The sequence below is a fragment of the Microcebus murinus genome, chromosome 19, assembly GCF_040939455.1.
Source record: "Microcebus murinus isolate Inina chromosome 19, M.murinus_Inina_mat1.0, whole genome shotgun sequence".
NCBI classification, from domain to species: domain Eukaryota; kingdom Metazoa; phylum Chordata; class Mammalia; order Primates; family Cheirogaleidae; genus Microcebus; species Microcebus murinus.
The window spans coordinates 36937890-36956058 of NC_134122.1; the positions used below are offsets into that span (position 1 = coordinate 36937890).

General features: G+C 41.3%; 1 protein-coding gene across 1 annotated transcript in view; it reads right to left on the reverse strand.

Annotated features, from left to right (window-relative positions):
• The window catches only part of NIPSNAP2 (nipsnap homolog 2), a 28710-nt gene extending 11367 nt beyond the window's left edge, over positions 1-17343 (reverse strand). Inside the window, exons 1-6 of the mRNA XM_012764116.3 lie at positions 17169-17343; positions 5405-5544; positions 5276-5321; positions 2157-2251; positions 1746-1816; positions 799-939 (exon numbers count right to left, since the gene is read on the reverse strand). Of these exons, the coding sequence (XP_012619570.1) occupies positions 799-939; positions 1746-1816; positions 2157-2251; positions 5276-5321; positions 5405-5544; positions 17169-17260 (585 nt within the window). The 5' untranslated portion in view covers positions 17261-17343. The remainder of the gene's footprint in view (positions 1-798; positions 940-1745; positions 1817-2156; positions 2252-5275; positions 5322-5404; positions 5545-17168) is intronic.
• Between the last annotated feature and the right edge of the window lie 826 nt (positions 17344-18169).

The following is an 18169-nucleotide window of genomic DNA, read 5'->3' on the forward strand; positions in this document are numbered from 1 at the left end:
GGAGTGCAGTAGTTATTCATAGGCACAATGCCACTACTGATTAGCACAGGAGTTTGACCTGCTCCGTTTCTGACCTGGGCCAGTTCACCCCTCCTTATGTAACCTCGTGGTTCCCCACTCCTAAGAAGTCACCATATAGATGCCAAATTTACTGTTGGCACCCAATGAGGAACTCCTGGGCTCAAGTGATCCTCCCACCTCAGTGTCCTGTGTAGCTGGAACTATAGGCAGGTGCCGCTGTGCCCAGCCTATTGTGAAATTTTAAAAAGTTTAATTTGTACTGGGCAAGGTGGTCAGCCTAATATAGATCTACTGATATGCATTCTTTTTAATAATGCTTCTATCTGGGACTTTCTTTCTAGTACTTACTTAGTAGAGAAATATCTAGAAAGTATAAAATATTATTCTCTTTTTACTCTTATAGTATTATATAATTTGTTCAACAGTCACAACATTTATTAGTTGATCTTTTCCAACTATAATAGTTGCTACATATTGTACCTAGTCCTATACTTCAGGTCTTTTCTCTTAAAAACAGCAATGCTATTTGGAAAAATACTAAATAATCAGAATTATGCATAAGGTCATAAAAACAAAAGTGCATAACAGAAGAGAGGGAAATGAGAAAGAAAAAAGGAAAACTACGAGGAGGACTGGACAGCGGAGAAAACAATTCAAATCAAAACATAATGCTAAGCACACATCACACTGTGCTCTCAAGTTCTGTTGTCAGCATTAGGAAGTGTTTGTGCTTCTTCAAAGAACAAAAGGACAGTTAACTTGTATTTCAGTACTTACTCGGAGTTGGTAAGACCTGAGTTCATATATATTAGGTCCTGATCGTGGGACAGGCTCATTCCAGAAACTGAATTCCAATAGTAGCTGATTCTTCCTAGAGAGAAGCATGTTGCTTCTTGCTTTACGGAATTCCGCAAATTCCTTTGAGTGAAAAAATTGTGCTCATGAAATCTTCTAATATTTACATACAAACTCACTTTAGTAACATTTATGTTCCTACAGAATACTGTTATAAACAGGAGAATCAATAGGTCTCAGCTGGCCTGAGAAGTCCCAATTGACATGTCACATTCCTTTTCATTCTCAAAAGTGTCTAGATTTAGATGACCAAACTACATGGTCATCCTATTTAAATGACAATGTAAACAAATTTCATTTCCTACATTTTCAGATTCTCCTAACAGTGTTTGGTGGTATAGTAATACAGGTGACATGTAGACTGCAAAACAGCAGATAATTCAAAAGCCATTTTTATTTGTCTGGGAATCTATACAAAAGATTTTCTTCCCCAACGGTGTGTGGCTGTTAAAATTCTCTCTACTAACATGTACCTATTAGTGAAGGGAGGGGTAGGATAGCAAAGTCTGCCCAAGATAAAGAATATGTATGTGGATGACAGTTCCCGAACCTGACAGTGTTAGGAAATCCAGGGCTAATTGTGTCAACCATGCTGATTTACCAGTTTTAAAGTACTAGCTTATCACTTTCAAAGATTGAAAGTCAATTTCAACAACTGATTTTTACAATAAGGACTGTTATTTTAGTAGTATTTACAACCAGCTAATTTATGTTTAAATACAACTTTAAGAGTCCAAATAATAAAATTTCTACTACAAAAAATGAATAACCTACTAACAAAAACTGATGACAGAAAAGAGTCATTTATTTCCATACTAACATTTACTATGTCATTAGTTTGAATAAGCAAACATTTTCAAAATCATTACCTGATTTCCTTTGAGTTTATTCATGACTTCCATGAGGGCTGGATAGCCTCCTTCGTACCTCCAGAGGTGGACTGAAACGCATTTTAAAAGATAATATACATTTAGAGTTTCATGGTATTCTTACCTTGAAAATATTCTAATATGCATAATGTTAACATAGTACAAAACTGTAATGTGCCATGTGTTGGCCTATGAGTTATACCATAAAGTTTCGATAATAGATTTAAATATTAAAAACAATTCAAAAGTAGTTTTTTGCAATGAATTATTGAAGAAGCTACTTTAAGCATAAAACTAAATTGAGACATAGAAAGCTTTGATTATAAAAACAAGCATTAAATCAGAACATTACTTAAGTGTTACAGTAATGCTTAAGGAACAGTGTTTATTCCAAAGACTTCTGCTTCCTACCAGCTTGGTCCTGCTCGCCATACCACGTGTTCCAAGTCCCCACCAAAGTACAAGGGTAATGTTTATCTTCATGAATCTTTGGCAACACCTCTTGACTTAAAGAGAAGAAACAGCAACACTAATTAAACAACCAACAAAATTTTACCAGGTGAACACCACATGATCAATAACAGGAAAAAGACCACCTACTCTGTGTTCTGGCAAATGATCTCAGAATATATTTATGATAAAACAATGGTGTTGTACTCTAATACCCCATTTATCAGAAGCTTAGCTTTCTGATACCCCAACTATCTAGAAGAGTTGTAAACAAATGAAGTATAATGATAAAAATGATACAAAAAGAGCCAAAGGTCCCAAGATTCCAGGAGCTCTGGATCTATTATTGCCATTTTCGAAAAAAAGGGGGAAAAATAAAAAGAAAAGAACTACTTAAGAATGTAATGTTTATAAAAACTTAGTTCTTGGTTCCAAAGATAAGAAGAATTACAGACATGGAAATAGTTAGGAAAAAACATGGAAGAAATAAGAAAGATGGAAAGGGAAGAAAGTAATGTTTAAGACAGAGGCAGACAACAGAAGCAGCACCAGCAGGCAGAGGTAACCAGAGTAGAGAACAAATTGGTCTTAAGAAAGGAGGAAGATGACAGAGCTAGATACAACACAGTCTGGAAGCAGCCCCAACCCCCAACAGTCCCAAAAGGCATCAACATGGCAGAAGAATCAAAATTGAAGATACAACATGAAGCATAAATTAGGTCCTACTCAATTCAACCAGCAGAGGGGATGCAAGAGGTATCACAGTCTCATACAGAACACACCAAACCATTCCCATTGACTGTGCAGGAGCAGTGGCAACGCCACATGGCAGTGTATTAATTTGGCAGAGGTGTCAGAACAGATAGTGGTTCCATGGAAGCCTCCCTATGGTACAGATTCTAACGTACAGGGAAGGGTAAAGGGAAGAGGCATAACTGTTCTGTGCCAAGAGAAAAAGCTAAAGCCTACACTTTTTGAATAGAAAAATTATGATGAAAAAGTACAGTACAGATTCAACAATGGATGCAAAAGGATATCAAGGGTTAGAAACAGACCTGTTCAAATTATTTGCTGATACTGAGTGATACTAAGCTAGCAATCACCACCGGATGCTGGGGCACCAGGTTTGGGTGTATAAGGAGAGTTAACAGAGAAAAGTTCCAAATGGCCTATGTCTAACTAAATGAAAATCCTTATGTCTTTATGACCTGAAAATCTGTACAATGATCATACCATGTGTATTTTTCGAAGAGTGGCATTTCCTTTTTAAATTAAGACCTGATATTCAATGTATCTGATACATAACCCATGAATGTTCAGAAATAATATGGGACTGATGAAAATTGGGGATGGGGAAAATGGATTATGTTAGGGAAATGGAAATGGATTTCTTTTTTGCCAATGACATAAGCGGGGAAGTAAACAACCCTGATTTGGAGCCAATGCAGAGGAAGGAAGCCAGTACAGGTGACCCAGGTAGGGTCCAGAAAGGGGCCAGGGGCCTGACAATGGGCTAAGCTTTTCACCAATACAAAGTGACACAGGGATTTGCAGCCAATCCTCTTTGTCAGGAACTCAAACCTGCTCCTGGGAGCCCTGGCCTTACCTGAATGGAGGTTGTAAGGCAGGCAGTACTTGTACCCAGAACTGGATGGGTTGGGCAGAATCTCATTATTGGGACCCCTAAAAACCACGCAGGAGTTAAGTCTTTATGTTCTGGAAACAGGGAGCTGCTGAAAGTTTCAAAGAAAAGAAAAAACACAATGAAGGAGAAAACAGAACTCAAATAGATCAATCTGCTAAACTTTTGGGTAATATATTACAGGGCGGGATGGAGATACAGGTATAGCTTCAAGCCCTCAAAAATTGTCAGAAAGAAGGTTCATTGGGATGGGGCTTTAAAGGCTTGGAGAGGGAGAGGAAGAAGGAACAACAAAGAGAACCAAAACACATGTCATGAAGAATGCCCAGCCATAGGTGGCTAACTAATCACAAAGAACTAAGGAAGGGGTTAAGTAAAACATGGTGAGTGACACAGACAGGGAAGTTGGAATAGCAAGGTGATTCTACACGCTGAGTTTGAAGTGAGAGCAAAACATCCAAAGAGAAATATGAATAGACAGCCAGAAATCTGAGACAGAAGATGAAACTATTAAAAACAGGAAAGAAAAGATAATTCAGGGAAACATCAGCACAGCAAAAAATTTCAGTTTATGAGAAAACATTAGAAATAAACATCTACTTTGTTTTAGGACTTTTTTTTTTTTTAAATAAAGAGAAATGTGCTGAAGTTAGGAAGAAATTCTATGCTAAGTTACATTTCATAAACAACCTCCAAAAATAAAACAACAAAAAGTTTTTGCTTCTGAAAATTATGTTGATTATGGAGACAAAATCATTTGCTTTCTCATGAAAGTAGTAGATGGTAAAGGTAAAAAATATTTTTTTCAGTACATTTGCTCAAAACTGATCATTAAAATACTATCTCTGTTTACTCTGTTAATGAGCTTAATTCTCCCTTTAATCTTAAAGTTCATAAATTCTGTAAGAGGGTATGGATCTCATATCATGTAAGCTGAAGGGACTGAGATCCTGGAGTCGGAAGACTTGGGAAGAAGTGGCAGTTATGTTCAAATACATATAGGTCTTCCATATGGCGGTTTTACTTACGAGTAAAATTGAAAACAATGGAGGTCACAGGCATGTGAGTTCTAATTCCTAACAATCAAAGCTGTTCGGAGATGGAGGTTATTTAAGCACCCCAGTCAGGAAGGTCTGCACAAAGGACTCAAGCACTAGATGAGTAGATGCACTAGATGGTTTTGCAAGGTTCCTTCCAACCTTAAGAGTCTGGTAACATTCTAAACTCTGATAGACTATGCGATGATTTAGTTGTGTGAATGCTTAAAATCAAAATGCCTTTGGCAATACCACACAGAACTCAGTTTAAGAGCCTCTGAACACTGAGCTTTAAGAGAGAGAGATGAAAGATCTCACTTTCTGCTATCAAGTGTTAGTTGAACCAACTAATATTAAAATCATTATTTTTCCCCAAGTAAAGGATAGTTTGGTATACACACCAAATTTTGTTGTATGCTTCTAGGCATTCCGGTTTAACATTGTGAACTGAAACAAAAGAAAATCCAACGATAAACTTATGAACAAAGGAAAAAAGAGTCAACTATGAAGATAGCAAACCTATCACTCACACTGTAATTTGTACAGACTGCTTGTTTCCTTTTTGGCTAGGAGATTAGAGTGAGCATCTTTTCTTGGATCAACTTTCCGGACAAATAAAGATTTTAACCAGCTGTCTTCTCGAGGCCTGCTACTGGAAGATGTCAGTCTCCTATGGAATAACAAAGGTGGTGTCACATAGTACATTGTTTTCATAAAGTCATCAATTTATTCAGCAAACATGAACTGAACATCTATTCTTGGCACTATGCCACAAACTGGGATACCACAAGATGTCTGCTCTCCATGATGGCAGCATGCACTCTACACAGCAGGAACAGAGAAAAATGTAAAAGTAACTTGTGGCACTCCTAAGAAAGTTCCCATGTTATCTTAGCAATTTGTGTTATGTGTTTTTCCCTTCTCTAAAGCATTTTTTGACATAGAAAAAATACACACGGATACCTAAAGTAGTCGAATTCATAGAGACAGAAAGAATTTGGTAACCAGGTGGTAGGGGGGAGGAAAGAATAGGAGTTACTGTCTAATGGGTACAGAGTTTCAGTTTGGGAAGATGAATTTCTGAAGCTGGATGGTGGTGATGTTTGCCAATGATGTGAATATTTAATGCCATTTAACTGTACACTTAAAAATGGTTAAAATGATAAATTTTATGTTATGTATGTTTTACCATGATTAAAAAAAAATTTCATCTGGAAACAGATAGTAGTGATGGCTGTACAGCAATGTGAATGTAATTAGTACCAATGAATTATACACTTAAGATGATTAAAATGGCAGATTTTATGTGTGTGTGTGTGTGTGTGTGTGTATATTACCACAATAAAAAGTGAAAAAAATATACAGGGAAAATGAAATGAATTCTTTCATTTCATGAATTCTTTAAAAAATTATTTTACCCTGAACTAAATTAACTTTAGAATCAAGATTTTTAACTGTCACAAAAACCTAAGAATACAAGCTTTATTAATACCTAATTTGCTAATTTTCATCTTATAATTTCTACTACATGTGCTGTCAGGAAGTCAGGATAAATTTGACTAACATAACAAACTATACTTTAATCATGAATTTTTAAGTGCATGTTTAACTTCCACAAGCCAGCTGGTGGGAATACAAATTTGTATGACCTCCCTAGAGGGCAGTGTGGCATTATCTATATCAAAATTGAAACCCTGGATGACTTTCAGTCCAATAATTACACTTGTAGTTATGTCCTACAGGCAGCTATATTTAGACAAGTACACAAAGCTAAATACACAAAACGTTCATTACTGTTTTGTTTCCAGTTTTCTCCTGGTCCCAGCAATTTGGATACTCAATGTAGACTGGTCAAATAAATTAGGGAATATCCATATTAGAAAATATGTAATCATTAAAAAGAATGAAGTAGATCCACATGTACTGATTTGTTAATATCTCTGAGATACATAATGTGGAAAAAGCAAGCCTGGACAGAACTATATATGCACATGCAAAGTAAACGGTTAATAGTTATTACGTATGGGAAACATGACTGGGTAAGGGGTAGGAGGAGAGATTTTTTTTTTTTTTTTTGAGACAGAGTCTCACTTTGTTGCCCAGGCTAGAGAGTACCATGGCATCAGCCTAGCTCACAGCAACCTCAGACTCCTGGGCTCAAGCAATCCTGCTGCCTCACCCTCCTGAGTAGCTGGGACTACAGGCATGTGCCACCATGCCCAGCTAATTTATATATATAGATATATATTAGTTGGCCAATTAATTTCTTTCTGTTTATAGTAGAGACGGGGTCTCGCTCTTGCTCAGGCTGGTTTCGAACTCCTGACCTTGAGCAATCCGCCCGCCTCGGCCTCCCAGAGTGCTAGGATTACAGATGTGAGCCACTGTGCCCAGCCAGGAGGAAAGATTTTTCCTTTTCATTCATTGCAGGTTTTCTAAACCATTTGAAAAATTTCCATATACATGTATTTTTGTTATGATTAAAAATTAGCTAAAATATCTAAAAGTGCTTGTTTAGAAACCCTTCTACAGGTAAAGTAATTCCCTATAACCGCTGAAAACAGGATTTTTTCAGAACCTGGTCAGGATTCATCCTCTTTCTAACTTCACATGACCACAATCAAATAACAAACTGTGTCCCCTTCATCCTCTTCATTTTTGCTCAAATTTATGTACAGTAAATTTTTTTTTTTTGCAGAAAGTTCTACAAATTTTGACAAATGCATTAAGTCATGCAATAAGATACGGAATAGTTTCTTCACCCCCTAAAATCCCTCCTTTTATAACCACCACTCTTCCCACCTCTAGCAACCACTGCTCTGTTCTCTGTCCCTACAGTTTTGTCTTTTCCAGAATGTCCAATATATTGAATCCCACACAATGTAGCCTTTTGAATCTATGCCCCTTCTCTCTACACATTCCTTTTATAATTGATGACCTAGTCTCTGGCCAGGTCTATTACGGCATACCCTTTATAGCTTTTGTTTTTGTTTTCGAGACAGAGTCCTACTCTGTCACCCAGGGTAGAGTACAGTGGCATCATCATAGCTCCCAGCAACCTCAAACTCCTCGGCTCAAGTGATCCTCATGCCTCAGCCTCCTGAGTAGCTGGAACTACAGGTACATGCCACAACTCCTGGCTAATTTTTTCTGTTTTTTGTGGAGATGGGGTCGCGCTCTTACTCAGGATGGTGTCAATGGAAAAGAAGACAAACTATGTAAAATAATTTAAGGAGGTTTATTCTGAGCCAAATTTGAGGACCATGGCCCAGAGCCATGCCCAAGAAGCCTTGAACAAGTAAGTGGACTCACTGTGGCTGGGTTACAGCTTAGTTTATGCATTTCAGGGAGACACGAATTACAAGTAAAGTTATAAATCAATACATGGAAGGCATATATTGGTTTGGCCCAAAAAGGTGGGACATCTCAAAGTGGAGGCTTACAAGTCACAGGTGGACTTAGGGATTCTTTAGTTGACAATTGGCTTAAAGAGTCAGGCTTTGTCCAAAAGACTAGGAATCAGTAGAGATGAATGCTTAAGGGTCTTCTATCTTTTAAGTGATGCTATACCAGAATCAGGTTGGGAAGTAAACCACATCATAAAAACCTGTTTACTAGTAGAGATTTTATCATCTATAGGCAAGATTCACCAGGTCCCCTTAAAAACGAATTTTTGGGGGGGCAAAGAATAAGATCAGAATTCAGTCCTCAATGGTCTGGAACTTCTGATCTTAAGCAATCCTCCTTCTTCGGTCTCCCAAAGTGTTAGGATTACGGGCGTGAGCCACCTCGCCAGGCTATAGTTTTGATCTTTAACTGACCCACAGATAAGTCTCTTCTGCTCCTTTCCTAGATTGTGCCCGGAGCAGTGATGTGCTGGGATTCCAAGTGGCAAAGATAAAGCTCAGGATCTCAGCCAGCATTTCAAAACAAGGTCCAGATGCTGATGGGTCAGCATAAACCTCTTCTTGGGGACCTCTGTAGAAACACTATGTGATTTTCCACAGACTACCGTGTTTCTGTCTGTCAGACTTGCTTAAGGACACAGACACTACCAGGCAAACATTAAGAGTAAAAGAGCTAATGACCCCAGGTATTAAAAAGGGGGACTAGGAATTTAAATCAGTGGCAGGAAAGAAAAACTCTCAGGAGGGCAAATTCCCCATTGCTTCAGGAAATGAACATGCGCATTCCACATTACAATAATATAAATTCCTATTCTTATTCAACAAAAGTATTTTAAAATAAGAGTACTCTAAATTTCACTTTATATTGGCAGCCTTTTTCTTTTTATGCTTAAAAAATTGACTTGCTGTTTTACTGAACAAACATTACAGAGCAATTTTCTTCCCCTAAGATGTTCTTTTAATGTAAAAATCAATTCATAGGATATTGTCTCAACCAGGCTAGAAACCAGACAGAAAGATTTTTGAATGTGAACTTATAAAATATATAAATGTAAAATTAACAATTAACTGTTTTCTATAAATAATGATCAAGAAACATAAAAGTATTCTTTCAAACCCTTCAAAGATTAAAAAGCAGCAAACTCACATTAAACAAGGAAAATAACAAAGTTAATAACCATACATGCAATTTTTCTTACAAGTACATAGGACAAAAAGACATAGTTTTAAATGGCACTTGTAAACGGAAATTCTTCCATTTTGCTTTTACTATATGTTAAAATTTCTTAGAACTAAGAAAGGGTTAATGGTGGTATACTTTGGGGAGGATTAGAGGGAGAGGGAAAAGAGACATAGCTTTCCCCATATACTATTTTTTTTCCTTCTGTACATCTTTGGGTACAAAAATTATATACATACTCTTAGATAATACACTTAAAGTACTTAGGACAGCACTTGATATATAATAATGGGTTAAAAAGTTTTTTAAACTATTTTTTCAATAAAACAAACTTTTCTAAAATTAAAAAGAATTTAAATATAATCTATTAATCCTTCAGCAAAAACCAACATCATATGGTGGTCATTTCTGTTTTCAATTCATTCTTTGATTATAAACAATAAACTCAATCTGAAGGCAACTCTCCAAATGAATCATGGTAAAATTCATTTCAATAAAAACAAAGTTTGGGATATATGTTTAATAATATCATGAAGCAAAATGGAAAATATACAAAATTAGTGATAGACAAAGTAGAAAGTTTTAAGATTTGTTTGTTGGACACTGTATTATATAACCAACAATTTAAAAAGCAGTATAATGAATGTTTCTAAAAATATCATGCTAGGGAGTTTCATTTAAAATAAGAAATATTCAACAAGGCAATCATTACTAATAGTTTTTAATGTATCCTTCCAGAAATACATAGACAAGCATATATTATGTATCTATACTGATATTTAAGTTCTATGTCATTTAATACTTTATAAGAGAGTATAATAAAGAATTATGCCGGGCGCGGTGGCTCACGCCTGTAATCCTAGCACTCTGGGAGGCCGAGGCAGGCGGATTGCTCGAGGTCAGGAGTTTGAAACCAGCCTGAGCAACAGCGAGACCCTGTCTCTACTATAAATAGAAAGAAAGTAATTGGCCAACTGATATATATAGAAAAAATTAGCTGGGCATGGTGGCGCATGCCTGTAGTTCCAGCTACTCGGGAGGCTGAGGCAGCAGGATCGCTTGAGCCCAGGAGTTTGAGGTTGCTGTGAGCTAGGCTGACGCCACGGCACTCACTCTAGCCTGGGCAACAAAGCGAGACTCTGTCTCAAAAAAAAAAAAAGAATTATTAGTGAGCCAAATCTGAAGGGGAAAAAATACCAAAATAATTTTTCTCCTCCTCTTTAGAACTCAAGGGGATTAAAAGTTAAGCACACACTACCTGCTAGGAATTGGACTAGGCAGTTTATCTATGTCATCTCATTTAATTCTCAAAACAATCTAGCAAGGTAGGTATTACCACATTTTAAAGAGTGGCTCAGAGAGGCTAAATGACCTAAGAAATGGCAAAATAAAAACATGAATCTAAATCAAACAATGAGGTTCAAAATATTTTCACTAATAAGAGATACTTCCCAAACAGAAATCTCCCTAATTGAGTACTCCACATTTTAATAATACTACAGGGATTCACCTTAGGATGGGTAAAATGAGGTAAGGGATATGGCAATGTTTTGTAAACTAAATACATGGTACAGGGGATGAGACTAAGAAATAGCCAACATAGCATACACACAAGAACGAACCTCAGTGGTGTTTGGTTGTGAACTTGGGTAGCAATTATCTTAACAAATGAAAACCAGTCTGGCCCACCACTGCCCCCGGCCCCCCCCACCACTGACTGTCAAACTGAAATCTTTTGAGTGTCAGGTGATTAAAGCTGTGCCCAATCTATCTAGTCATTCAAGTTGTAGCCATGCCAACAGCTGCCAGAGTGATACAATCTGGGCTGGGCCTGGGTTTTTAACGGACAGTGAAAACTACCAAGATTAGGAATCTTTATAACATCATATATATATTAGGTGGCACTTTACAGAGCATAGGGAACAGCACATTATAAAAAACCCTAGACTTTAAAACGAATAAGCTTTATATTCCAGGCTCTGTGGATATAAAGATGAACGAGAGTAAGCCTTCAGTCTCATAGGAAAAACCTATCAGTAAACAGCCAGAATGACCACAGATACTGTAAACGTGGATGTACACACACACTTACACACACACACACAGTGAGGCAGGTCAAGAAAACGAACCATCAGCTTGGGCTGGGAGGAGAAGAGGAACTCCAGTAGAGACATTGGCTCTGTTTTGGAGGGCAAGCAAGAGGGGTGGACAAGGCAGGTGATAATTCCAGTCAAAGGGAACAACATGTACAGGGGTATGGAGTCATAAAAGTGAATGGCATATTTCTGGAACAGTGAAGAGTTCAGCAAGGCAGGACAGCAGGGTGTAGGAGGATGGTAAGAGATAATACGGGAGGGCAAAGTGGGGCTGGGTGGTTAGGTAGGCTCTTGTGCACCATGTCTATCAGCTGGACTTTATCCTGTATATAGTGCAATGCTAGCAAGTTTTCAAAAAAGGTCTAAGTGTAAAAAGGCAGTAGTGTGGTGGATGACTGTACCATAATGGCAGGGCGCATAGGTCCTGGGCTTCCTGCTGGTTGCCATGCCCAGCAAAGGCACGCAGAAGGCAATCAATAAATACTGCATGGACCAAAGGATGGTCCTGGGTTAAGACGATGGCAATGGGGACAAAGAAAAAGGAATACATTCAAAAGGTATTCTTGCGCCGGACGTGGTAGCTCACGCCTGTAATCCTAGCACTCTGGGAGGCTGAGGCGGGTGGATTGCTCAAGGTCAGGAGTTCAGAACCAGCCTGAGCAAGGGCGAGACCCCATCTCTACTATAAACAGAAAGAAATTAACTGGCCAACTAATATATATATAGAAAAAATTAGTCGGGCATGGTGGCACATGCCTGTAGTCCCAGCCACTTAGGAGGCTGAGGCAGGAGGATTGCTTGAGCCCAGGAGTTTGAGGTTGCTGTGAGCCAGGCTGATGCCACGGCACTCACTCTAGCCTGGGTAACAAAGTGAGACTCTGTCTCAAAAAAAAAAAAAAAAAAAAAGGTATTCTTGAAGTAAAAAGGCTTAGACATGGGTCCTGATCAGATGTGGAAGATGGTGTTTCGGTTTAATTAGAGAAAACTGAAGTGAAGAGATTTAACATTGAGCAGCAGGAGTATAGAGGGCTTCATTCATTTCATAGTCAAATATTTATTGACTGTGCACTGCACATGCCAGGTACTGGGTATGGATACAAGGATGAACCGGGCCCATACTTCAGAGCTCAGTTTGCTGGTGGGAGCAGATAGACAAACATGATCACAGCCCAGAGTGAGATAAGCTATTCCATGGAGACAGGAGGCTGTGGTGGGGGTGGAGAAAGGGGAAATGGAATATAAGTCAGCCTGGGGACCAAGTCTCTCAAGGAATACTGTTTGAGCCCAAGATCTGAAAGATGAGGAGCAGTCAGTCTATCAGGAAGACTACACGGGGGTAAGGACATTCTGAGCAGAACTGATAACTGTCAAAGGCAGGAGTATGCAAACACTGCAGTGAAGGAAGCACAGCCCAGGGGGAGAGAGGAGGCTGAAGGACCTGTTCTAAGTAAGTCTTACATTACCTGGCTCCCCTCCCTCCCACCAAACTTCCTGCCAACCTCCAAAATCAGCCTTCCACATTGTTGCTGTAGAGACCTGTTCCACTTTTCATTTCAAAAAACTTTAAACACAGAGAAGTTGAAATAGTAGGATAAACACTTTTATGCCCTGTATCTAGATTTAAAAAATTAACATTTTTTTTTTTTTGAGACAGAGTCTCACTTTGTTGTCCAGGCTAGAGTGAGTGCCGTGGCGTCAGCCTAGCTCACAGCAACCTCAAACTCCTGGGCTCGAGTGATCCTTCTGCCTCAGCCTCCTGAGTAGCTGGGACTACAGGCATGTGCCACTATGCCCGGCTAATTTTATATATATATATATCAGTTGGCCAATTAATTTCTTTCTGTTTATAGTAGAGACAGGGTCTCGCTCTTGCTCAGGCTGGTTTTGAACTCCTGACCTTGAGCAATCCGCCCGCCTCGGCCTCCCAAGAGCTAGGATTACAGGCGTGAGCCACAGCGCCCGGCCTAAAAATTAACATTTTATATTTGTTTTTCACAGAACCATTTGAAAATATAGACATGATACTTTAGCCCTACATATTTCATCATGCATCTCCTAAGAATGAAAACAAAACCACAATGGTATTATCACATCTAAGAAAAATAATAATTCCATAATATCTAATATTTACTCCATATTAAAATATCCCCAAAATGTCTTTTATAGTTTTCTTGGCAGGGGCATGGGGGGATTAGGATCTAGTCAAGGTTCATTTCATAGAGACCTTTCTTTTTTTTTTTTTTTAAACAGAGTCTCACTCTGTTGCCTGGGCTAGAAAGCCGTGGCATCAGGCTAGCTCACACCAACTTCAAACTCCTGTGCTCAAGCAATTCTTCTGCCTCAGCCTACCTAGTAGCTGGGACTACAGGCATGCACCACCATGCCTGGCTAATTTTTTCTATATATTTTTAGCAGTCCAATTAACTTCTTTTCTATTTTTGATAGAGATGGGGTCTCGCTCTGCTCAGGCTGGTCTCAAACTCCTGAGCTCAAAGGATCTGCCCGCCTTGGCCTCCCAGAGTGCTAGAATTACAGGTGTGAGCCACCGCGCCCAGCCCATAGAGACCTAATAGAAAATGTCCTCTTAGAGTCCTTTAGTAGTTCCCTTCACCAATGGGTTCAAGTCCACACTCTTTGTAGGAATCCAGAGTGTTGCTGAGGTTGAGCTAGGGTACTGGGGTTGGAGAAGACATACTACAGGCAGAACTGACAGATGTGACAACTGACTAGATGGGAGGGAGAAACAAGGGATGGGCCTGGGGAAGACCTTCTGGCTTCTGGCCTGAGGCACTAAGTGTAAGAGGTTCCATTACTGGGAAGAGGGAACCCAGGAGGAGCAGACTTTGTAGGAGGAAGATGCACTAAATCCTGGGTACATAAGCATTTTCAGCACCTGTGGGACACTAGTGCAATGTCCTGTAAGCAGCTGGGAATTCTGGGCCTGGTGCTGAGCAGAGATAAGTAAGCTGTACAGCAAAGGTAGAGTCTTTGAGTCTCCCAGGAAGACTTCCTCCTTCCTTTCTGAAACTGATCTTGCAAGGTCACCCACAACACCCCTGTTGGCAAATCGTTTTCTTCTGTCATTTTACTTAACCTTTTGGCAGCATCTAGCACAACTAATCACTGCCTCCTTGAAATACTTCTGGCAATAGTCAGGTAACAATGACCTTGCCAGCTGCCCCTCATATATCCAGCCTGTAAATGCTGGCACATCCCAGGCCTTGTTTCTCAGCCCTTTCTCTACCCACGCTCTCACCTGAAGCAATCTTTTCCATTCTTACAGTTTTAAAATGTTTTATCGTGAAAAATTTCATTCCAACCAAAGAGTATAATGAAACCCATGTATCTACCAACACTTATCATTCCTGTGTGCTGACAACTCCCAACTGTTATCTGTAGCCCAGATATCTCTTTTGAGGAATCATATAGCCAACTGCCTAAATTGGAAATTGGCATTTCCACTTGAATAGCACATAGGCTTCTCAAACTTTACCAGATTCTAAATTGCCCTAAATTCCTTCCCCACCCCGACTCCCGAATTACTAGGAAGCTCCTGGAGGGCCTTCCATGCTTTATTCACCTATGTTTTCCAATAGCCAACAATGCCTGGCACATTGTAGGCACTCATATTTATGGTACTACTCAGTTAAACGGTACCATCATGAACTCAGTTGGCCATGAAACTTGACTCTGTCTCCTCTCCAAATTTAGGTTCATCTTTTAAAAACACAGATCAGATCAGATCATACTTTTAAATGTCTTTCCATGGCTCTCAGAATGAAATCCAAGTTCTCTAAGATGGCCTGCAAGGTGTAGATAGGCCCCTGTTCCTTGCTAATTCTCCTCTAGCCAGTCTTCCCTTCACTCCTGTACTCCAGCCTCTTAGACTTTTTCCCACTCAAGGCTTTCTCAGATACTTAACCCTTCAGATCTCAGCTTAATACCACCTTCTTAGAGAAAACTTCCATGGGCTCATGTGGTAGTTCCCTGATTTTTGTCTCACAGTACCTACCTCAATCTGTAAGTCTATGTAATTTTACTTCTGCCACGGCTCCCTGGGGATAGTGGCCATGGCTATTATGCTGTTCCAAAGGACTTTAAGTATAATGGACACACTCAATATTTTATAGAATTAGTGGATTAACTGGGACTAGGTTGAGTCCTAGAGAACATCTACAGTTAAGGCACACTAAAGACCAGGAAGGAGTAGTCAAAATGTGCAGGGGGACTTCAAAGTAATCAAAGAACCAACAGGTCAGATAGAGATAAGAACTCCAAGGGGGAACATTTGGTCCCAGTGGGTAGTGAGGGTACTGGGGAGACTCAGGTCCAAGTCTCAAGTTTACTAGCTTTATGTCCTTGGGCATGTTAGGCAAGTATGTTGAGTGAACACTTTCAGTTTCAGCTTTCTTTTAAAAGAAAATACAAATTTCATGGGCTTATGAAAAATAAGATACATCTAGATGCTCAATAATACAACATACAAGGAAGTTGATTTGTTAATCAAGTTGGAAACAAACAAAATTTAAATAATTTGGACATAATCAGGTGGACATCAGTTCTGGAAGGACACTGGGCCTGAAGCCTGACAACTTGAGTTCAAATGCTTTTTCTAGTTATGTGTGTCTCTGAGGTTCCATCTTCCCATCTCTTTAAGATGCTGATGCTACTTACTTCTTAAAATTGCTACTAAGATTAAACAATATCATATAAAGCTTCCTAGCCCATAGTAAGATTTTAATAAACAGTTTCTTTGTTCTTTGGGGTAATTTAAATTACCCAAAGTAATGAAAATGAGAAAGCAAATCTATGGGGAAGTTAGGATGGGCTTTGGTTTCTGAATGTGGAAAATGGTACATGGAAATGTCAAGGTGACGGATTCAGACAACCAAACATCTAATCCACTGAGGTTAGGAAAACAAAAAAAAAGTTTAAACATGAACCCAACGCCTAAATGCTCAGTGATGACAATTACAAATACTTTTTGATTCACTACCTGCTTTAAAATTCAAGTCAAAGACTAGTGCTTTGACCTCCTTACTACTCCCCATCACCTTACACTGAGGGCTCACAGGGACGATGCGTTATTTTCTTTCTTTCTCACAACCACCTAACAGGCAAGTAGTACTACTGTCCTTTGCAGACGCAGATACACAGGCTCTGAAAGGGCGCGCAGCTTTCTCTGCACGGGCCGGCGGGAACCCAGCAGGCCGCGTCCAGGGCCTACAGCCTCGGGCGCGCGCTCGGCCACGGCCCTGGCCCCGGGTCGCGCCGGTCAAGGTCCCACAGGCCAGGCCAGGCCAGGCCAGCGCAGCGGGCAGACGTGGCCTCCGCGCCGAGCAGCGGGCGCCTTCCTCGGAGAAGGCGGGGCCGCTCTCCGGCCCATCCCCGCGGTGACCTTGAGCCCCGCAGGCCGGAAAGGGACTCCGACCCCACCGAGGCTCCGGCCCGCCCCGGCCCCGCCGCCCGCAGCCTCGGCCCGCGCCAGCTCGCAGCCCTGCGCCGTGGGAGCGCGACCGAGCCGGGGCGGGGACACGCGTTGGGGACCCCGCGCCCTCCGCCCCGCGGCGGCCCCTCCCCGGCCGCTCCTGGAAAGGGCGGCGCTGCTCACCGGAGCCCGGGCAGGAGGGCGCAGGGGGCGGCCCGTCGCAGGAGGCCGCCGGCCCAGGCCGCTCCGTGGGCGCGCAGCACTCGCGCCGCCATCTTGCTCCGGCGCCTCGGCTCCCACCGCCCGGGCGCCGCCGCTGACGCCGCCGCCGCGACCCCTCCCCCGGCCGGGCCCCGACGAGGCTGGGGCGGGGCGGGCGGGCGCGCGGCCGCTGCAGTGCGGGGCGCCGCCGCCAGGGGGAGCCGGGGGCGGCCGCGGGGCCTGCGGGGTGTCTCTGGCCGGGCGGCTGGCAGGAGGGAGCGCGAAGCCAGGGGGGAGTCGGTCGCGAGACGATCACCTCCAGTGAAAGGAGCTCGGTGTCCGGAACAGGGTGCGCAGAGGAACATGGGCATGGCTTGAATGTACACGGAAAGCTCCACAGGAAAAGAGTAGCACTGTTCCGAGGGACATCCAGGGCCTGCCTGGGGGCGGGGCGGTAGGAGGGGGGCTTCTCCCGAATACCTTTTGAATTTTGTACCGTGTGAATATATTGCCATTTCAAAAAACTTTAACACTTCGAATGGAACCGTACTCAAATTCTCTTGTGGTCTCGGGGCCACATTGTTCCCGCCTTCCCTCAAGCTGTCACAGTCTAGTGGGGCCAGAATGTGAAATGATCACTGGATCAAGTGTGTCAAGTGTTGAAATGGAGAGGTTCGGGGGGAGGGGGGCACGGGCAATATATGTAACCTTAACACTTGTACCCCCACAATACGCTGAAAAAAAAAAAAAAGAAATGGAGAGATTCACAAGACGCCCAGGTAGCCCAGGAGAGCCTGCAATGGGAGTGGCTGTGGAGGACAGACCAGGAAAAAGTTCCCCAAGGAGCTGGCAGGACAGCTCAGTCCCAAGGGAAGAAGAACTGGACCAGTGGAAGGAGGAGGACGTCCCCTGGGGAAGAAACAACTTAAGCAAAGGCCTGAGTCCAGGTGGCATTGCATAGGGAAAAATGTATCCTGTGGAAA